The sequence below is a fragment of the Chamaea fasciata genome, unplaced genomic scaffold (genome assembly GCF_029207755.1).
Source record: "Chamaea fasciata isolate MVZ Bird 193981 ecotype frontalis unplaced genomic scaffold, bChaFas1.0.hap1 SCAF_23, whole genome shotgun sequence".
Classification (NCBI taxonomy): Eukaryota; Metazoa; Chordata; class Aves; order Passeriformes; family Sylviidae; genus Chamaea; species Chamaea fasciata.
The window spans coordinates 6,735,364-6,753,587 of NW_027094108.1; the positions used below are offsets into that span (position 1 = coordinate 6,735,364).

Genomic DNA, 18,224 nt, shown 5'->3' on the forward strand with positions numbered 1-18,224 from the left:
GCAGCCGGAGCCGCTTTTCCTGGGGCCGCTCCCGCTCTTCCCGGCATTCCCAATATATACAGATTCCTTCTTTTTACAGGTAATAATGTACAGCCTATTTATAATCCAGGGATTTCTATCTCTAGGGAATATCCACACACACACGCACACACACCCACACCCAGGGAAACCGGGAAAAGCCCAAGCCCAGATCCGCTGGATTTGGGAGAAAATCCCGCGGTTTTCCCAGTTTTTTGTTTGTTTGTTTTTTTCCTCGCAGCGGCTGAAGTGCCCAAGGCGGAGCCGCTCCCGGGAATCCGGGCGATTCCTGAGGTAGGAAATTCGGGAATTCCGGGCGGGGCTCAGAGGGCCAGCGGGAGCTGCCAGATGAGCAGGGAGCTGTCGGCGGCTCCGGAGCGGCGCGCCGATTCCGCCCGGAAATCCCGGTACCCGCGGCCCCCGGAGACGATGGCCACGGAGGAGATTTCCTTGCGGGAAGAATCCCGGGAGCAGGGCCGGCTCCGCACCCACACGTCGGGATCGTCGGCCAGCTCGTAGATGGATCCGTCCTCCTCGGCGTGTCCCGGCGTTGCCGGCGTTCCCGGCGGCGCTTCGCGCACGGAGAGCAGCTGGCCGGGCAGGTGGGCCGTGGAGCGCAGCCGGTACTGCAACAAAATCCCTTTCTTCCGCATTTCCCGCGGCGGGAGCCCCTCCGGATCCGGGCATTTCTCCTCCTCGGCCTCGTCGGGCTCGTCCTGCTCGGCCCGGAGCGCGTCGGGGGCCAAAGTGCTCAGAGCCAGCGCCAGGAACTGCACGGGGCCCGCGTGGCCGTTCAGGGACACCATGCCCTTCCCTGGAAAACAGCGGCACCGCGATGGCAACGGGAACGGCGCGATGGCAACGGCGCGATGGCAACGGGAACGGCGCGATGGCAACGGCGGGATGGCAACGGGAACGGCGCGATGGCAACGGGAACGGCGGGATCGCGATGGCAACGGGAACGGCGCGATGGCAATGGCGGGATGGGAACGGGAACTGCAGGACTGGAATGGGAACTGCGGGACCGCGATGGGAACGGGAACGGCGCGATGGGAACAGCGGAATGGGAACGGGAAAGGCGGGATGGGAACGGGAACAGCAGCACCACGATGGCAACGGGAACGGCGCGAAGGGAACGGCGGGATGGCAACGGGAACGGCGGGACTGGAATGGGAACTGCGGGACCGCGATGGCAACGGGAACAGCGTGATGGGAACTGCGGGATGGGAACGGGAAAGGCGGGATGGGAACGGGAACGGCACGATGGGAACGGCGGGATGGGAACGGCGGGATGGGAACGGCGGGATGGCAACGGGAACGGCGGGATGGGAACGGCGGGATGGGAACGGGAACTGCAGGACTGGAATGGGAACTGCGGGACCGCGATGGGAACGGGAATAGCACGATGGGAACAGCGGAATGGGAACGGGAAAGGCGGGATGGGAACGGGAACTGCGCGATGGGAACGGCGGGATGGGAACGGGAAAGGCGGGATGGGAACGGGAACGGCGCGATGGGAACGGCGGGATGGGAACGGCGGGATGGGAACGGTGGGATGGGAACGGCGGGATGGGAACGGTGGGATGGGAACGGCGGGATGGGAACGGCGCGATGGGAACGGCGGGATGGGAACGGCAGGATGGGAACGGCGGGATGGGAACGGGAACAGCGGCACCGCGATGGCAACGGGAATGGAGCGATGGGAACTGCGGGATGGCAACGGGAACTGCGGGACCACGATGGCAACGGGAACAGCGGGATGGGAACGGAAACAGCGGGAGCGGGATGGGAATGAGCCAGGAATGGGCTGGGAATGGAAACAGCGGGATGGGAATGGAAACAGCAGGATCGGGATGGGAAACAGACCGGGAATGGACTGGGAATGGACTGGGAATGGTCCAGGTATGGGCTGGGAACAGAAACAATGGGATGGGAACAGAAACAGCGGGATCGGGATGGGAATCAAACTGGGAATCGGCTGGGAATGGTCCAGGAACGGGCCGGGAATGGAAACGGGAGCACTGGGAACAAGCCGGGAATGGCCTTAGAATGGTTGGGAATGGGCTGGGAATGGGCTGGGAATGGGCTGGGAATGGCGGTGGTTTTTGGGAACGACGCTGTTTTTTGGGAACAGCACTGTTTTTGGGAATGGTGCTGTTTTTTGGGAATGGTGCTGTTTTTTGGGAACGGTGCTGTTTTTTGGGAACAGCGCTGTTTTTTGGGAATGGTGCTGTTTTTTGGGAATGGTGCTGTTTTTTGGGAATGGTGCTGTTTTTTGGGAACGGCGCTGTTTTTTGGGAACGGCGCTGTTTTTTGGGAATGGTGCTGTTTTTTGGGAATGGTGCTGTTTTTTGGGAATGGTGCTGTTTTTGGGAACGGCACTGTTTTTTGGGAATGGTGCTGTTTTTTGGGAACGGCGCTGTTTTTTGGGAATGGTGCTGTTTTTTGGGAACGACGCTGTTTTTTGGGAACGGCGCTGTTTTCGGGAACGACGCCGTTTTTCGGGAACGGGCCGTTCCTCTGGGAGGGAAGCGGTGTCCCCGGGAACAGCACCGTTTCCCCGTGACCGTCCCGTTCTCCGCGGGGCTCACCGGTGATTTTCGGGATGCCCTCCAGGCGCGGCACGGGCAGCAGGACGATGATTCCCAGATCCGTCCCCACCCAGAGCGAGCCCTGGCACAGCAGGAGGCTGGTGACGTGCACGAGCTTCTGCCCTGCAACGGGAAAAGCGGGAAAAGCCGGGAAAAGCCGGGATCAGGGAGAATCCCGCGGGTGCCCGGCCACGGGGTTTCCGTAGGGAACGGCCTCGGGAAGATCCCGGCAGATCCACACCCAGCCGGGAGCGCTGGGAATAGGAGGGAAGTGGAAAAAGCAAAAGCGGGAGGAAATCGAGATTCCAACAGGAAATGAGGGTTTTGTGGGAAGGAGTTCGTGGGAGTTGGGGAAGAGAGAAATCCAGGGGAATCGATAAATCCAGGGGAAGATTAATCCAGGGAAATCGATAAATCCACGGGAATTGATAAATCCAGGGAAAGCGATAAATCCACGGGAATTGATAAATCCAGGGAAAGCGATAAATCCACGGGAATTGATAAATCCAGGGAAAGCGATAAATCCAGGGAAACGGATAAAGCCACGGCGCTGCAGCTCGCGAAGGAGCTGCACATTCCAGAGGGTTTGGGAGCGGGAGTTCAAATGGATTTAATCCCAAGGCTCCGGAACGCAGGGATGGGAGGGACACCGGGAGGAAGTCGGGATCCAGGGACGGGATTGTGGGGGAAAGCCGGGATCCAGGGACGGGATCGTGGGGGAAAGCCGGGATCCAGGGATGGGATCGTGGGGGAAAGTCGGGATCTAGGGATGGGATCGTGGGGGAAAGCCGGGATCCAGGGACGGGATCGTGGGGGAAAGTTGGGATCCGGGGATGGGATCCCAGGACACAAAGTCGGGATCCGGGGATGGGATCCCGGGACACAAAGTTGGGATCCGGGGACGGGATCCCGGGACACGATTCCTGTCCCGCTCCAGCCCTGCCCCGTTCCTCGGGAAAGCCCCAGATCCCGGTGGGAGCCCCCGGGCTGCCCCATCCCCCGATTCCCCCCGCATCCATTCATTAACCCCTTCATTAGCTCTTAATTAGGATCTCACTGGGCAGCAGGAAGATCCCATCCCCTGATTCCCCTGGATCCATTAATTCATGCCCCTCATTAGTTACTAATTAGGATCTGCCCGGGCAGCAGCAGGGTGGTCCCATCCCCGGATCCCCCCCCGGATCACTAATTAATGACCCCATTAATGACCCCAATTAGGGGTTAATTGCTCCCCGGGCAGCAGCAGGGTGGTCCCATCTCCCGATCCCCCCCCCAGATCACTAATTCCCGACCCCAATTAACCGTTAATTGCTCCCCGGGCAGCAGCAGGGTGGTCCCATGCCCCGATCCCCCCCCGGATCACTAATTAATGACCCCATTAATGACCCCGATTAACCGTTAACTGCTCACCGGGCAGCAGCAGGGTGGTCCCATCTCCCGATCCCCCCCCCGGATCACTAATTAATGACCCCATTAATGACCCCGATTACGGGTTAATTGCTCCCCGGGCAGCAGCAGGGTGGTCCCACGCCCCGATCCCCCCCCGGATCACTAATTCCCGACCCCGATTAACCGTTAATTGCTCACCGGGCAGCAGCAGGGTGGTCCCATGCCCCGATTCCCCCCGGATCACTAATTCCCGACCCCGATTAACCGTTAATTGCTCCCCGGGCAGCAGCAGGGTGGTCCCATGCCCCGATCCCCCCCGGATCACTAATTAATGACCCCATTAATGACCCCAATTAACCGTTAATTGCTCACCGGGCAGCAGCAGGGTGGTGGTGGTGGCCACGTTGATCTCCTGCAGGTGCTCGCGGGTCTCGGTGTGGAAGAGGCGGATGGCGGAGCCCCGGGCGAAGGCCATCCACACGCCGCTGCCCGCCCGCACCATCAGCGTCACCGCCGCCGCCGCCTCGGGGTGCGCCTCGAACCCGTGCTGGGGGACGCGCGGCACGGCCGGGATCGCGGCCTTCCCAACGTTCCCGGCCTTCCCGAGGACGGGCGAGGGGTTCCCGGGATTGCCGGGATTATCGGAGTTCCCACAGTTCCCAGCGGGCCCAGGATTCCTGCTCTGGCGGTGCAGAGCTCCACCGGGAATTCAGCTCCCAGCCCTCCCAGACGGAATCCAGCCCCGCTCCGAGCCCCTTCCAGGGCTTTTTCCTGTTCCCATTCCTGTTCCCGATCCCATCCCCATCCCCATTCCCATCCCCATCCCCATCCCCATTCCCACCCCCATTCCCGATCCCATTCCCATCCCCATTCCTGATCCCATTCCCACCCCCATTCCCATTCCCAATCCCCATCCCCATTCCCATTTCTACCCCCATTCCCGTTCCCATTCCCATCCCCATTCCAGTTCCCATCCCCATTCCCATTCCCATTCCTGATCCCATTCTCATCCCCATTCCCATTCCCGATCCCACCCCCATTCCCGATCCCATCCCCATTCCCACCCCCATTCCCGACCCCATTCCCGATCCCATTCCCTCTCCCGTTCCCACCCCCATTCCCGTTCCCACCCCCGTTCCCCCCCCATTCCCGACCCCGGTATTCCCGCTGTCCCGGCAGCTCCCGGCCCGTGCCTGGCTCCGCAGCTCCGGCGTTCCCAGGACGCTGACGCGGTTCTGGGAGCTGGCCCAGAGCGCCTCGTCCAGCGCCAGCAGCGCCCGCACGGGGCCCGGCCCCACCCGCAGCAGCCGCACCGAGCCCGCGTCCCACAGACCCTCTGCGAACGGAAAAACGGGAATGGGAAAACCGGGAACGGGAAAACCGGGAACGGGCCCGCGTCCCACAGACCCTCTGCGAACGGAAAAACGGGAATGGGAAAACCGGGAACGGGAAAACCGGGAACGGGATAACCGGGAACGGGCCCGCGTCCCACAGACCCTCTGCGAACAGTGGGAAAAACGACGGGAATGGGAAAACCGGGAACGGGAAAACCGGGAACGGGATAACCGGGAATGGGCCCGCGTCCCACAGACCCTCTGCGAACAGTGGGAAAAACGACGGGAATGGGAAAACCGGGAACGGGAAAACCGGGAACGGGATAACCGGGAACGGGCCCGCGTCCCACAGACCCTCTGCGAACAGTGGGAAAAACGACGGGAATGGGAAAACCGGGAACGGGAAAACCGGGAACGGGATAACCGGGAACGGGCCCGCGTCCCACAGACCCTCTGCGAACGGAAAAACGACGGGAATGGGAAAACCGGGAACGGGAAAACCGGGAACGGGATAACCGGGAACGGGCCCGCGTCCCACAGACCCTCTGCGAACAGCGGGGAAAAAACGGGAATGGGAAAACCGGGAACGGGAAAACCGGGAACGGGAAAACCGGGAACGGGCCCGCGTCCCACAGACCCTCTGCGAACGGAAAAACGGGAATGGGAAAACCGGGAACGGGAAAACCGGGAACGGGATAACCGGGAACGGGAAAACCGGGAACGGGATAACCGGGAACGGGCCCGCGTCCCACAGACCCTCTGCGAACGGAAAAACGACGGGAATGGGAAAACCGGGAATGGGAAAACCGGGAACGGGATAACCGGGAACGGGCCCGCGTCCCACAGATCCTCTGCGAACAATCGGAAAAAAAAAACGGGAATGGGAAAATAACCGGGAATGGGAAAACCAGGAATGGGCAAGCATCCCACAGACCCTCTGTGAACAATGGGAAAACTGGGAATGGGAAAATAACCGGGAATGGGAAAATGAAAACCGGGAATGGGAAAATAACCGGGAATGGGATAACTGGGAATGGGCCCGCATCCCACAGACCCTCTGCGAACAATCGGAAAAACAACCGGGAATGGGAAAATGACCGGGAATGGGAAAACCAGGAATGGGATAACAGGGAATGGGATAACGGAATGGGATAATGAAATGGGATAACAGGGAACAGGGAATGGGAAAACTCCAGGGAAGAGGGATTGCGATAAAAGGGAACGGGATAACGGGGAAAACAGGGAACTCCGCACACGGAATGGGATAACGGGGAAAACAGGGAACTCGGCACAGCCGGGAAGCTCCAGGTGCAGCTGAGCCCCCCCGGGGTCACCAGGAGGGTCATTCCCAAACATTCGCTCGGGAAAGGGGATGGGCGCAATCCCAAAATTCCGGATTTAGCGGGAATTGAGGGGGGTCGGGATTGAGCCGGGTGCTGCTCCCTGCAGCTTTTCCCGGAGAAAACCTGGAATTCTGTCCCAAAGCCGCCCGAATTCCGCAGGATCCCGGCTCTCGCCACCCCCCTAGTGACCGAAGGGAGGAATTTCCCAAGCCAGGAATTCCTGGGAAAGAGGGATCCCAGCAGGACGGGACCTCAGCCTGAGCCGAATCCCAGGAAAACGACCCCAAAATCCAGGGAATAAAGGGAATTTTCCACCCGGGGGGGGGGGGGGGAGGGGACCAAGGCCATTTCCAGCCCCAAAAATTCGGGAATTTTGGAAAGGCAATTCCCATTCCTTGTGCATCCCCTCTCCAGGACCATTTCCCCACGGTTTTCCCCCAGAAGGAGTTTGTTGGGATCCAGAATGGGAAAAACGGGATTTTCCTGTTCTGGGGCTGCCGAGGGAAGGGGAAAGGAACTCTTGTGAAAACAAGGGAAAAATGGGAATTATCCCGATGGGATATCCCAAACTGGGATTTATCCCAAACTGGGATTTATCCCGATGGGATATCCCAAACATGGATTTATCCCAAACTGGGAATTATCCCGATGGGATATCCCAAACATGGATTTATCCCAAACTGGGATTTATCCCGATGGGATATCCCAAACATGGATTTATCCCAAATATGGATTTCTCCCGATGGGATATCCCAAACTGGGATTTATCCTAAATGTGGAATCCTCCTGATGGGATATCCCAAAGTGGGATTCATCCCGATGGAATATCGGAAGTGGAGATTTATCCCAATCCCAACGGGATATCCTAAATGTGGATCCTAAACAGGGATTTATCCCGATGGGATATCCCAAATGGGACTGATCCCAAATGTGGATTTATCCCAACGGGATATCCTAAACGGGGACTGATCCTAAAGAGGGAATCCTCCCTGTGGGATTTCCCAAACGGGATTGATCCTAAACAGGGATTTATCCCGATGGGATACCCCAAATGGGATTGACCCTAAAGAGGGAATCCTCCCTGTGGGATTTCCCAAATGGGATTGATCCCAAATGTGGATTTATCCCGATGGGATACCCCAAATGGGATTGATCCTAAATGTGGATTTATCCTGATGGGATACCCCAAATGGGATTGATCCCAAATGTGGATTTATCCCGATGGGATACCCCAAATGGGATTGATCCTAAAGAGGGAATCCTCCCTGTGGGGACTGATCCCGTAGGTGGATTCCGGCCGCTGGCCGCTCCCAGGCCCCATTCCCGCGGCATTCCCGCGGCATTCCCGCGGCATTCCCGCGGCATTCCCGCGGCATTCCCGCGGCATTCCCGGCGGCGGCGGCGGCTCTCACCGTGGGTGCGGGGCAGGGCGGCCACGTTGCCGTCCTGCAGCCCGGCCAGCAGGAACTCGGGGCTGCTCCGCAGGCACAGCACGGGCGGCGAGCCCGGGATCCGGCAGCGCTGCAGGCACGGCGTTCCCGAATCCACGCTGCCGTACACCAGCACGCTGCACCGACAACGGCACGGCGGGATCGGCCCGGAGCAACGGGAAGGGATAACGGGATTGGGCCGGAATAACGGGATCAGCCCAGAGTAACGGGGCTGGAATAACGGGATTGGGCCGGAGCAGCGGGATCAGCTCGCAGCAATGGGGCCAGAATAATGGGATTGGGCCGGAGCAATGGGGCCGGAATAACAGGATCAGCTCGGAGCAACGGGATTGGGCCGGAATAATGGGATCGGGCTGGAACGGCGGGATCAGCTTGGAGCAATGGGGCCGGAATAACGGGATTGGGCCAGAACAACGGGATCAGCTCCAGAGCGGGGAGAGGGAATAACAGGATCAGCCCTGGAGCGGGGAGAGGGAATAACGGGATCAGCCCTGGAGCGGGGAGAGGGAACCAGGATGGAAGCTGGGATTTGGGATGGGAGCTGGGATTTGGCATCAGGGCTGGGATTTGGGATTGGGGCTGGGATTGGGATGTGAGCTGGAATCCGGGATCGGGGCCGGGATTCAGGATCGGGGCCGGGCTCCGGGCTCTCACCTGCCGTCCTGCAGCCCCAGGCACACGGCGGGCCGGGGCCCGTGCGGGGCCGGCTCCGGGGCCGTTCCCTGCCCCGCCGGCTCCTCGGGCGCCGGCTCCGGGATGAATTCCATGCACAGCACCGGGGCCGGCACCGGGAAGGATTTGACGGTCCGGGGCACGGAGCGGTTCAGGGAGAAGATCTCCACCTGCCCCCCCGCCCCCTCCTGCCCCCCGCCCACCTGCGGGACAACGGGGCGGGGGATGAGCCGCCCACCGCTCCAGCAGAGACATCCCCGATCCCAGATCCCAGATCCCAGATCCCAGATCCCAAATCCCAGATCCCAAACCACAAATCCCAAACCCCAGATCCCAGACCCCAAATCCAGAATTCCAGATCCCAGATCCCAAATCCCAGATCCCAAATCCCAGATCCCAGATCCCAAATCCCAAACCCCAGATCCCAGATCCCAAATCCCAGGTCCCAGTTCCCAAATCCCAAATCCGGAATCCCAGATCCCAAACCCCAAATCCAGAATCCCTGATCCCAAACCCCGGACCCCAGACCCCAGATCCGGAATTCCAGATCCCAAACCCCAGACCCCAGATCCCAAATCCAGAATCCCAAACCCCAAATCCAGAACCCCAGATCCCAAACCCCAAATCCCAACCCCCAAACCCCAAATCCCAAATCCCAAACCCCAAACCCACAGCCCAGACCCAGAGCCCAGACCCCAAACCCCAGACCCCAGACCCCAAACCCCAAACCCCAGAGCCCAGACCCCAAACCCCAGACCCCAAACCCCAGACCCCAAACCCCAGAGCCCAGACCCCAAACCCCAGACCCCAAACCCCAGAGCCCAGACCCCAAACCCCAGACCCCAAACCCCAAACCCCAGAGCCCAAACCCCAAACCCCAAACCCCAAACCCCAGAGCCCAGAGCCCAGAGCCCAGACCCCAAACCCCAGAGCCCAGACCCCAAAGCCCAAACCCCAGACCCCAAACCCCAGACCCCAGACCCCAAACCCCAAACCCCAAACCCCAGAGCCCAGAGCCCAGAGCCCAGACCCCAAATCCCAGACCCCAAACCCCAGAGCCCAGAGCCCAGAGCCCAGACCCCAAACCCCAGAGCCCAGACCCCAGACCCCAGACCCCAAATCCCAGACCCCAAACCCCAGACCCCAGACCCCAGAGCCCAAACCCCAGACCCCAAACCCCACAGCCCAGACCCCAGACCCCAGAGCCCAGAGCCCAGACCCCAGACCCCAGAGCCCAGACCCCAAACCCCAGACCCCAGACCCCAGAGCCCAAACCCCAGACCCCAAACCCCAGAGCCCAGAGCCCAGACCCCAAACCCCAAACCCCAAACCCCAAACCCCAGACCCCAAACCCCAGACCCCAGACCCCAGACCCCAGACCCCAGACCCCAGACCCCAGACCCCAAACCCCAAACCCCACAGCCCAGACCCCAGACCCCAAACCCCAGACCCCAGACCCCAGACCCCAAACCCCAGACCCCAAACCCCAGAGCCCAGAGCCCAGAGCCCAGAGCCCAGACCCCAAACCCCAAACCCCAGACCCCAAACCCCAGAGCCCAGAGCCCAGACCCCAAACCCCAGACCCCAAACCCCAGACCCCAAACCCCAGACCCCAAACCCCAGAGCCCAGACCCCAGAGCCCAGACCCCAAACCCCAAACCCCAGAGCCCAGACCCCAAACCCCAGACCCCAAACCCCAGAGCCCAGACCCCAAACCCCAAACCCCACAGCCCAGACCCCAAAGCCCAGAGGCCGGTGCCCAGAGCCCAAACCCCAAAGCCCAGAGCCCAGAGCCCAAACCCCAAACCCCAGACCCCACAGCCCAGACCCCAGACCCCAGACCCCAGACCCCAAAGCCCAGACCCCAAAGCCCAAACCCCAAAGCCCAAACCCCAGAGCCCAGACCCCAAACCCCAGACCCCAGACCCCAAAGCCCAGACCCCAAAGCCCAGACCCCAAACCCCAGACCCCAGACCCCAAACCCCAAACCCCAGACCCCAAACCCCAGACCCCAGACCCCAGACCCCAGACCCCAAAGCCCAGAGCCCAAACCCCAGACCCCAGACCCCAAAGCCCAGACCCCAAAGCCCAGAGCCCAGAGCCCAGAGCCCAGAGCCCAGAGCCCAGAGCCCAAACCCCAAAGCCCAAAGCCCAGAGCCCAGAGGCCAGAGGCCAGAGGCCAGAGGCCAGAGGCCAGAGCCCAGAGCCCAGAGCCCAGACCCCAAAGCCCAGACCCCAAAGGCCAGAGCCCAGACCCCAAACCCCAGACCCCAGACCCCAAAGCCCAGACCCCAAACCCCAAACCCCAAACCCCAGAGCCCAGAGCCCAGACCCCAAACCCCAGACCCCAGACCCCAAAGCCCAGACCCCAAAGGCCAGAGCCCAGAGCCCAGACCCCAAACCCCAAACCCCAGACCCCAGAGCCCAGAGCCCAGACCCCAAACCCCAAACCCCAGACCCCAGAGCCCAGAGCCCAGACCCCAAAGCCCAGACCCCAAACCCCAGACCCCAGAGCCCAAAGCCCAGACCCCAAAGCCCAGACCCCAAAGCCCAGACCCCAAACCCCAGACCCCAGACCCCAAACCCCAAACCCCAAAGCCCAGACCCCAAAGCCCAGAGCCCAGAGCCCAGAGGCGGAGCGCCGGGGCGCGGCGGCTGCCTCACCCACAGGAAGCCCTGGGGCAGGGCGGTGCTGACGGCCGAGAACCCCAGCAGCGACGAGGCCACGGGGCTGTGCACGGCGGCGCCCAGCTGGGAACCAACAGCGGCATCGGGACGCGCGCCTGCGGCTGCCCGCGGCCGGGATGCCCCAATCCCTGCCCTTCCCAGCCCCTCCGGGGTGGATTTGTGCCCTTCCCACCCGGATCCGGGGGTTTTCCAGCCCCTCCGGGGTGGGATTTGTGCCTTTCCCACCCGGATCCGGGGGTTCTCCAGCCCCTCCGGGGTGGATTTGTGCCTTTCCCACCCGGATCCAAGGATTCCCCAGCCCCTCCGGGGTGGATTTGTGCCTTTCCCACCCGGATCCAAGGATTCCCCAGCCCCTCCGGGGTGGATTTGTGCCTTTCCCACCCGGATCCGGGGGTTTTCCAGCCCCTCCGGGGTGGGATTTGTGCCTTTCCCACCCGGATCCAAGGATTCCCCAGCCCCTCCGGGGTGGGATTTGTGCCTTTCCCACCCGGATCCGAGGATTCCCCAGCCCCTCCGGGGTGGGATTTGTGCCCTTCCCACCCGGATCCGAGGATTCCCCAGCCCCTCCAGGGTGGGATTTGTGCCCTTCCCACCCGGATCCAAGGATTCCCCAGCCCCTCCGGGGTGGGATTTGTGCCCTTCCCACCCGGATCCCGGGATTTCCCGGCTCTCACCTGCAGATCCAAGGCTTTGGAGGAAAAGGCTGGAATGTGGCAGGACAGGATGGGACACCAGAAGGGAGCTCGGCTCCTCCTGTCCTCGTCGGGGCAGAGCCAGCCCGGCTGGTTCTCCTCCCCTGCGGAGATCCGGGATCCGGGATCACCCCCAGCCCAAATCCCTCCTTTGGGATCCATCCCCGGCCCGGCCCCACGGATCTGGGATGCGCCTCAGCCCCTTCTCCGAACTGTCGCCGTGCCGAGGGGAAAAAACCCTGGAGGAACCCAAATTCACGGGAAAAAATTCCATCCTAATGCGTCCCCTCGCGTCAGGCTGGGATGGGGTGGGAGGTCTGGCTCGTGGAGATGGGATCACCCCAGATTTAAAAAAAAACTTGGGAAAAGCAAATGGGATTATCCCAGATTGAAAACAATAGGGAAAAGCAAGATTATCCCAGGTTTTAAAAAAATAGGGAGAAGTAAACAGGATTATCCCAGATAGGGAAAAAACCAGGCAGGAAAACCCGCCAGGATTATCCCAGATTTCAAAACCATGGGGAAAAGCCAACCCCCGGAGTCAAAAACTGCGGAATTCCCAAAGATTCCAGCGCTCCAAGGGAATTCCAGAGTCTCGGTGCTTTCTTCCAGGGAAGTTCCTTGGGGCTGGAGCAGGGATTGGGAAGCGGAGGAGGGGGGGGGAATCATCCCAAATCCATCCCAGTCCATGGAAAATCCATCCCATTCCATGGAAAATCCATCCCAGTCCATGGAAAATCCATCCCAGTCCATGGAAAATCCATCCCAGTCCATGGAAAAGGCGGCAGGGAATGCGGGAACCCCGTGGAGATTCCAGCCGGGAGCGGCAAATCCCAAACACGGAGCTGCAGCTGCCAACGCCAGCAATCCCAAAAACCCAAACCTCATCCGGAGCCTCCAAATCCTCATCCGGAACTTCCGGAACCTCATCCGGAACTTCCCAATATCCGGAACCTTCCCAAACCTCATCCGGAACTTCCGGAACCTCATCTGGAACCTCCTGAACCTCCCCAAAAACTCCAAAAGCTTCCGAACGTTCTCCAAAACTTTCCCGACCTCCCTGAAAAACCTCCCAGACCTTCCCCGGAAGTTTCGGAGCTCCTCCAAACCCTCCCAAACCTTCTCCAGAAACTTCCCAAACCTTCTCCAGAACTTCCCAAACCTTCTCCAGAACCTCCTCAAACCTCCAGAACCTTCCTGACCTTCTCAGAAAATTCCCAGACCTTCTCCAGAACCTCCCAAACGTCCTCCACCCCTCCCAGACCTTCTCCAGAACCTCCCAAACGTCCTCCGCCCCTCCCAGACCTTCTCCAGAACCTCCCAAACGTCCTCCGCCCCTCCCAGACCTTCTCCAGAAGCTCCCAAACGTCCTCCGCCCCTCCCAGACCTTCTCCAGAAGCTCCCAAACGTCCTCCGCCCCTCCCAGACCTTCTCCAGAAGCTCCCAAACGTCCTCCGCCCCTCCCAGGCCTTCTCCAGAACCTCCCAAACGTCCTCCGCCCCTCCCAGACCTTCTCCAGAAGCTCCCAAATGTCCTCCGCCAGAACCTCCCAAACGTCCTCCGCCCCTCCCAGACCTTCTCCAGAACCTCCCAAACGTCCTCCGCCCCTCCCAGACCTTCTCCAGAAGCTCCCAAACGTCCTCCACCCCTCCCAGACCTTCTCCAGAAGCTCCCAAACGTCCTCCGCCCCTCCCAGACCTTCTCCAGAAGCTCCCAAACGTCCTCCACCCCTCCCAGACCTTCTCCAGAACCTCCCAAACGTCCTCCGCCCCTCCCAGACCTTCTCCAGAAGCTCCCAAACGTCCTCCACCCCTCCCAGACCTTCTCCAGAACCTCCCAAACGTCCTCCGCCCCTCCCAGACCTTCTCCAGAACCTCCCAAACGTCCTCCACCCCTCCCAGACCTTCTCCAGAACCTCCCAAACGTCCTCCGCCCCTCCCAGACCTTCTCCAGAAGCTCCCAAACGTCCTCCGCCCCTCCCAGACCTTCTCCAGAACCTCCCAAACGTCCTCCACCCCTCCCAGACCTTCTCCAGAAGCTCCCAAACGTCCTCCGCCCCTCCCCGAGCCCCTCCGGAGGCTCCCAGGCGCGACTCACGCAGGCCGATCTTGGCCAGGTGCAGCCGGTTCACCCAGGAGATCTTGCTCAGGGGGCTGGGCGTGATGAACACCACCATGACACTGATGGGGCGGCCCGACCTGCGGGACACGGCCGCCTTCAGCCTCGGCTTCATCCTCATCCTGCCCGGCATCCTCCTCCTCACCCTCCTCCTCCTCCTCGTCATCGTCACCCTCTTCCTCCTCCTCATCACCGTCCTCCTCGTCATCTTCCTCATCTTCATCCCCATCCTCCTCATCCCCGTCCTCCTCATACTCCTCATCACCTTCCCCTTGCTCTTCATCCTCGGCCTCTTCTTCCTCATTCTCCTCACAGCCTTCCTCCTCCTCCTCATCCTCCTTCTTCTCTTCCTCACCCTCCTCCTCCTCCTTTTGCTCCTTCTCCTCCTCCTCCTCCTCTTCCTCATCCTCCTCCTTCTCATCCTCTTCATCATCACTCTCCTCATCCTCATCATCCCTGTCATCCTCTTCCTCCTCACCCTCCTCCTCCTCATTTTCATCATCTTCATCCCCCTCCTTCTCCTCTTCCTCACCCTCCTCCACCTCATCCTCATCATCCTCCTTCCCATCCTCATTCTCATCCTCCTCATCATCATCTTCATCCTCATGCTCCTCATCATCTTCATCCTGCTCTTCACCCTCCTCCTCCTCATCCTCCTCTTCATCCTCCTCTTCCTCATCCTCTTCCCCCTCACCCTCCTCTTCATCATCCTCCTCATCACCCTCCTCCTCATCCTCATTCTCATAATCATCATCCTCCTCCTCATCTTCATCCTGCTCTCCATTGTCCTCCTCCTCCTCTTCCTCCTCATCTTCCTTCTCTTCTTCCTCATCCTCTTCTTTCTCATCCTCCTCCTCCTCATCATCCTCATCATCCTCCTCCTCCTCCTCCTCTTCATCCTCCTCTTCTTCATCATCCTCCTCCTCAACATCTTCCTCCTCATCATCTTCATCCTGCTCTCCATTGTCCTCCTCCTCCTCCTCTTCCTCCCCATCTCCTTTCTCATCCTCCTCATCATCTTCATCCTGCTCTTCATCCTCCTCCTCTTCATCCTCTTCCTCATCCTCCTCATTCTCCTCCTCATCATCCTCCTCCTCCTCATCTTCATCCTGCTCTCCCTTGTCCTCCTCCTCCTCCTCTTCATCCTCCTCCTCATCATCTTCATCCTGCTCTCCCTTGTCCTCCTCCTCCTCCTCTTCCTCCCCATTTCCCTCCTCATCCTCCTCCTCATCTTCATCCTGCTCTCCATCCTCCTCCTCCTCTCCTCCGTCCCCGGGGCCATCCCCGCTCTCACTTGTCGGGTTTCCCGGGCAGCAGCAGCCGCAGGCGGCACTTGTTGGCCGAGTGGATCTCCTCCTCCTTCACCTTCATCATCCTCTGCAGGGCCAGGCACCAGTCCTGCGCCACCGTCATGTTCAGGTTCTGCGGAACACGGGGAACGTCGCCGGGGGCCGGGATCGCCGCCGGCCCTCGGGGATCCCGGCCACGCCGGGCGGTACCTGGTAGGTGCCGTGCAGGGTGCTGACGAGCAGCGTGATCTGCTCCACCACCGCCAGGTCCTTCTGCAGGTCCTGCAGCTCCTGGAACAGCCGCGGGGGGCCCAGGTACACCTTGTCTTGGGGGGGGGGGGGGGGAACGCGGGATTTCAGCGGCGCCGGATCCACCGGGATGGAGCCCGGCCCGGCCCCGACGCCGCCCCGAGCGCCGCCTCTGCTGCTCCGCACGCGTCTCCGGGGACGGTGAGTCCCGGAGCGATGAAACCCCCCAAAAACCCCCGAGCCCAGCCCAGGGAGGTTCTCCTGATGGGAATGTAGCTGGAGCTCCTCATCCGTGACTCCACCACCACCAAGAGTGATGAAATCCCCTAAAACCCCCCAAATCCCAGAAAATCCTCCAGATCCCCTAAAACCCCTCAGATCCCCGAAAACCCCCAAACCCCCTAAAACCCCCAAATCCCAGTCTAGGGATGTTCTCCTGCTGGGAACGAGGCCTCAAGCGCTGCATCACCCCCAAGAGCGATGAAATCTCCCAAAAACCCCCAAATCCCCCAAAACCCCCAAACCCCCTAAAACCCCCAAACCCCCCAAACCCCCAAACCCCCAAACCCCCCAAAACCCCCAAATCCCAGCCCAGGGATGTTCTCCTGCTGGGAACGAGGCCCCAGGCGCTGCCTCTGTGACCCCACCACCCCCAAGAGTGACGAGATCCCCCCAAATCCTCCAAATCGCAGAAATCCCCCCAAATCCCCCCAAGCCCCCGGATTGGCCCCGGCGGCGCCGCCCCGGGCTCACTGTGTGCGGGCTGCCCGGCGGGAGGGGCCCGGCGGGGCCCGGGGTTGGCGGCGGCCGCGCCGTCCCGGTCGCCGGCGCCGCTGTCCTGGCCCACCTCCACCACCTGCACCTGCGGCAGCGCCGTGCTCCACTTGAGCACGTACTTGGGGCCCAGCGGCACCAGGCTGCTGATCTCCAGCTGCCCTCTGCCAAGGCAAGAGTTCCAGGTCAAGGAAAGTCCGGGTTTTCCCAAAAAAACCCGGATTTTCCCAAGAAAACCCCGGATTTTCCCAAAAACAAAAAGTGTCCCGCAAGCCGAGCACCCCACACCATACAGGAGGCCCTGAACGTGGGGCTGCTGATCTCCAGCTGCCCTCTGCCAAGGCAAGAATTCCAGGCCAAGAAAAGCCCGGGTTTTCCCAAAAAAACCTGGATTTTCCCAAGAAAACCCCAGATTTCCCCAAAAAACACCTGGATTTTCCCATAGAAAACCCCGGATTCGCCCCTCAAAAAGCTGTCCCGCAAGCCGAGCACCCCGTGCACGAACCCCCAGATGTGGGGCTGCTGATTTCCAGCTGCCCTCTGCCAAGGCAAGAATTCCAGGAAAGCCCGGATTTTCCTCAAAAACCCGGATTTTCCTCAAAAACCCCGGATTTCCCCCCAAATCCCCCCGGATTTTCCCAGAAGCCGTCGTGCAAGGCGAGCACCCCGCCCCGCGCAGGAACCCCCAGGTGTGGGGCACAGCACACAGCACCGCACGCCCGGCACCTACCCCGCGGGCACCGGCCTGGAGAGGGGAAAAGGAGGGATTCGGTGGGATTGGGGGAATTCGGCGAGGGGCTCCCGCCTGGCGGGGTCAAATCCCGCCAATCCCAGCCCAGGCCCGACCCCGCAACGGCTCCGAGACCCCACAGCAGCGGGGAGGGGCAGGGGACGAAGGTGGGCAGCGAAAGGCCAACCTCGGTGGGATTCACCATAAAAACCCCGCACGGCAGGGGGCGCGCCAAAAATCCTCGGGCTTCGCGGGAATTCTCCCACAAACCCCAGAAACAACGGGATTTGCCCCAGAAACCCCACACTGGATGGGGTTTACCCCATAAACCCCACACTGGATGGGATTCCCCCATAAACCCCACACTGGATGGGATTTCCCCATAAACCCCACACTGGATGGGATTCCCCCATAAACCCCACACTTGATGGGATTCCCCCAGAAACCCCACACTGGATGGGATTTCCCCATAAACCCCACACTCGATGGGATTTGCCCCAGAAACCCCACACTGGATGGGGTTTCCCCCATAAACCCCACACTCGATGGGATTCCCCCATAAACCCCACACTCGATGGGATTTCCCCCATAAACCCCACACTCGATGGGATTTCCCCAGAAACCCCACACTGGATGGGATTTCCCCATAAACCCCACACTGGATGGGATTTCCCCCCATAAACCCCACACTGGATGGGATTTCCCCATAAACCCCACACTCGATGGGATTCCCCCATAAACCCCACACTGGATGGGATTCCCCCATAAACCCCACACTTGATGGGATTCCCCCAGAAACCCCACACTCGATGGGATTTCCCCCAGAAACCCCACACTTGATGGGATTCCCCCAGAAACCCCACACTGGATGGGATTCCCCCAGAAA

General features: G+C 60.7%; 1 protein-coding gene across 11 annotated transcripts in view; it reads right to left on the bottom strand.

Annotated features, from left to right (window-relative positions):
- Window positions 1-244: 244 nt before the first annotated feature.
- The window catches only part of ARHGEF10L (Rho guanine nucleotide exchange factor 10 like), a 44,194-nt gene continuing 26,214 nt past the window's right edge, over window positions 245-18,224 (bottom strand). For 4 of the 11 annotated variants that reach the window (XM_066203140.1, XM_066203138.1, XM_066203137.1 and 1 more), the window contains 11 exons: window positions 17,339-17,353; window positions 16,588-16,772; window positions 15,796-15,911; window positions 15,591-15,718; window positions 14,276-14,376; window positions 12,161-12,282; window positions 11,463-11,549; window positions 8,781-9,001; window positions 8,088-8,242; window positions 5,192-6,389; window positions 4,412-4,545 (listed from right to left, as the gene is read on the bottom strand). In XM_066203140.1, coding sequence (XP_066059237.1) covers window positions 4,506-4,545; window positions 5,192-6,389; window positions 8,088-8,242; window positions 8,781-9,001; window positions 11,463-11,549; window positions 12,161-12,282; window positions 14,276-14,376; window positions 15,591-15,718; window positions 15,796-15,911; window positions 16,588-16,772; window positions 17,339-17,353 — 2,368 coding nt within the window. In that variant the 3' untranslated portion in view covers window positions 4,412-4,505. Of the gene's footprint in view, window positions 833-2,609; window positions 2,733-4,370; window positions 4,546-5,191; window positions 6,390-8,087; window positions 8,243-8,780; window positions 9,002-11,462; window positions 11,550-12,160; window positions 12,283-14,275; window positions 14,377-15,590; window positions 15,719-15,795; window positions 15,912-16,587; window positions 16,773-17,338; window positions 17,354-18,224 lie in introns of those variants that run through there. The other 7 variants (XM_066203144.1, XM_066203141.1, XM_066203143.1 and 4 more) reach the window with 4 other exon arrangements.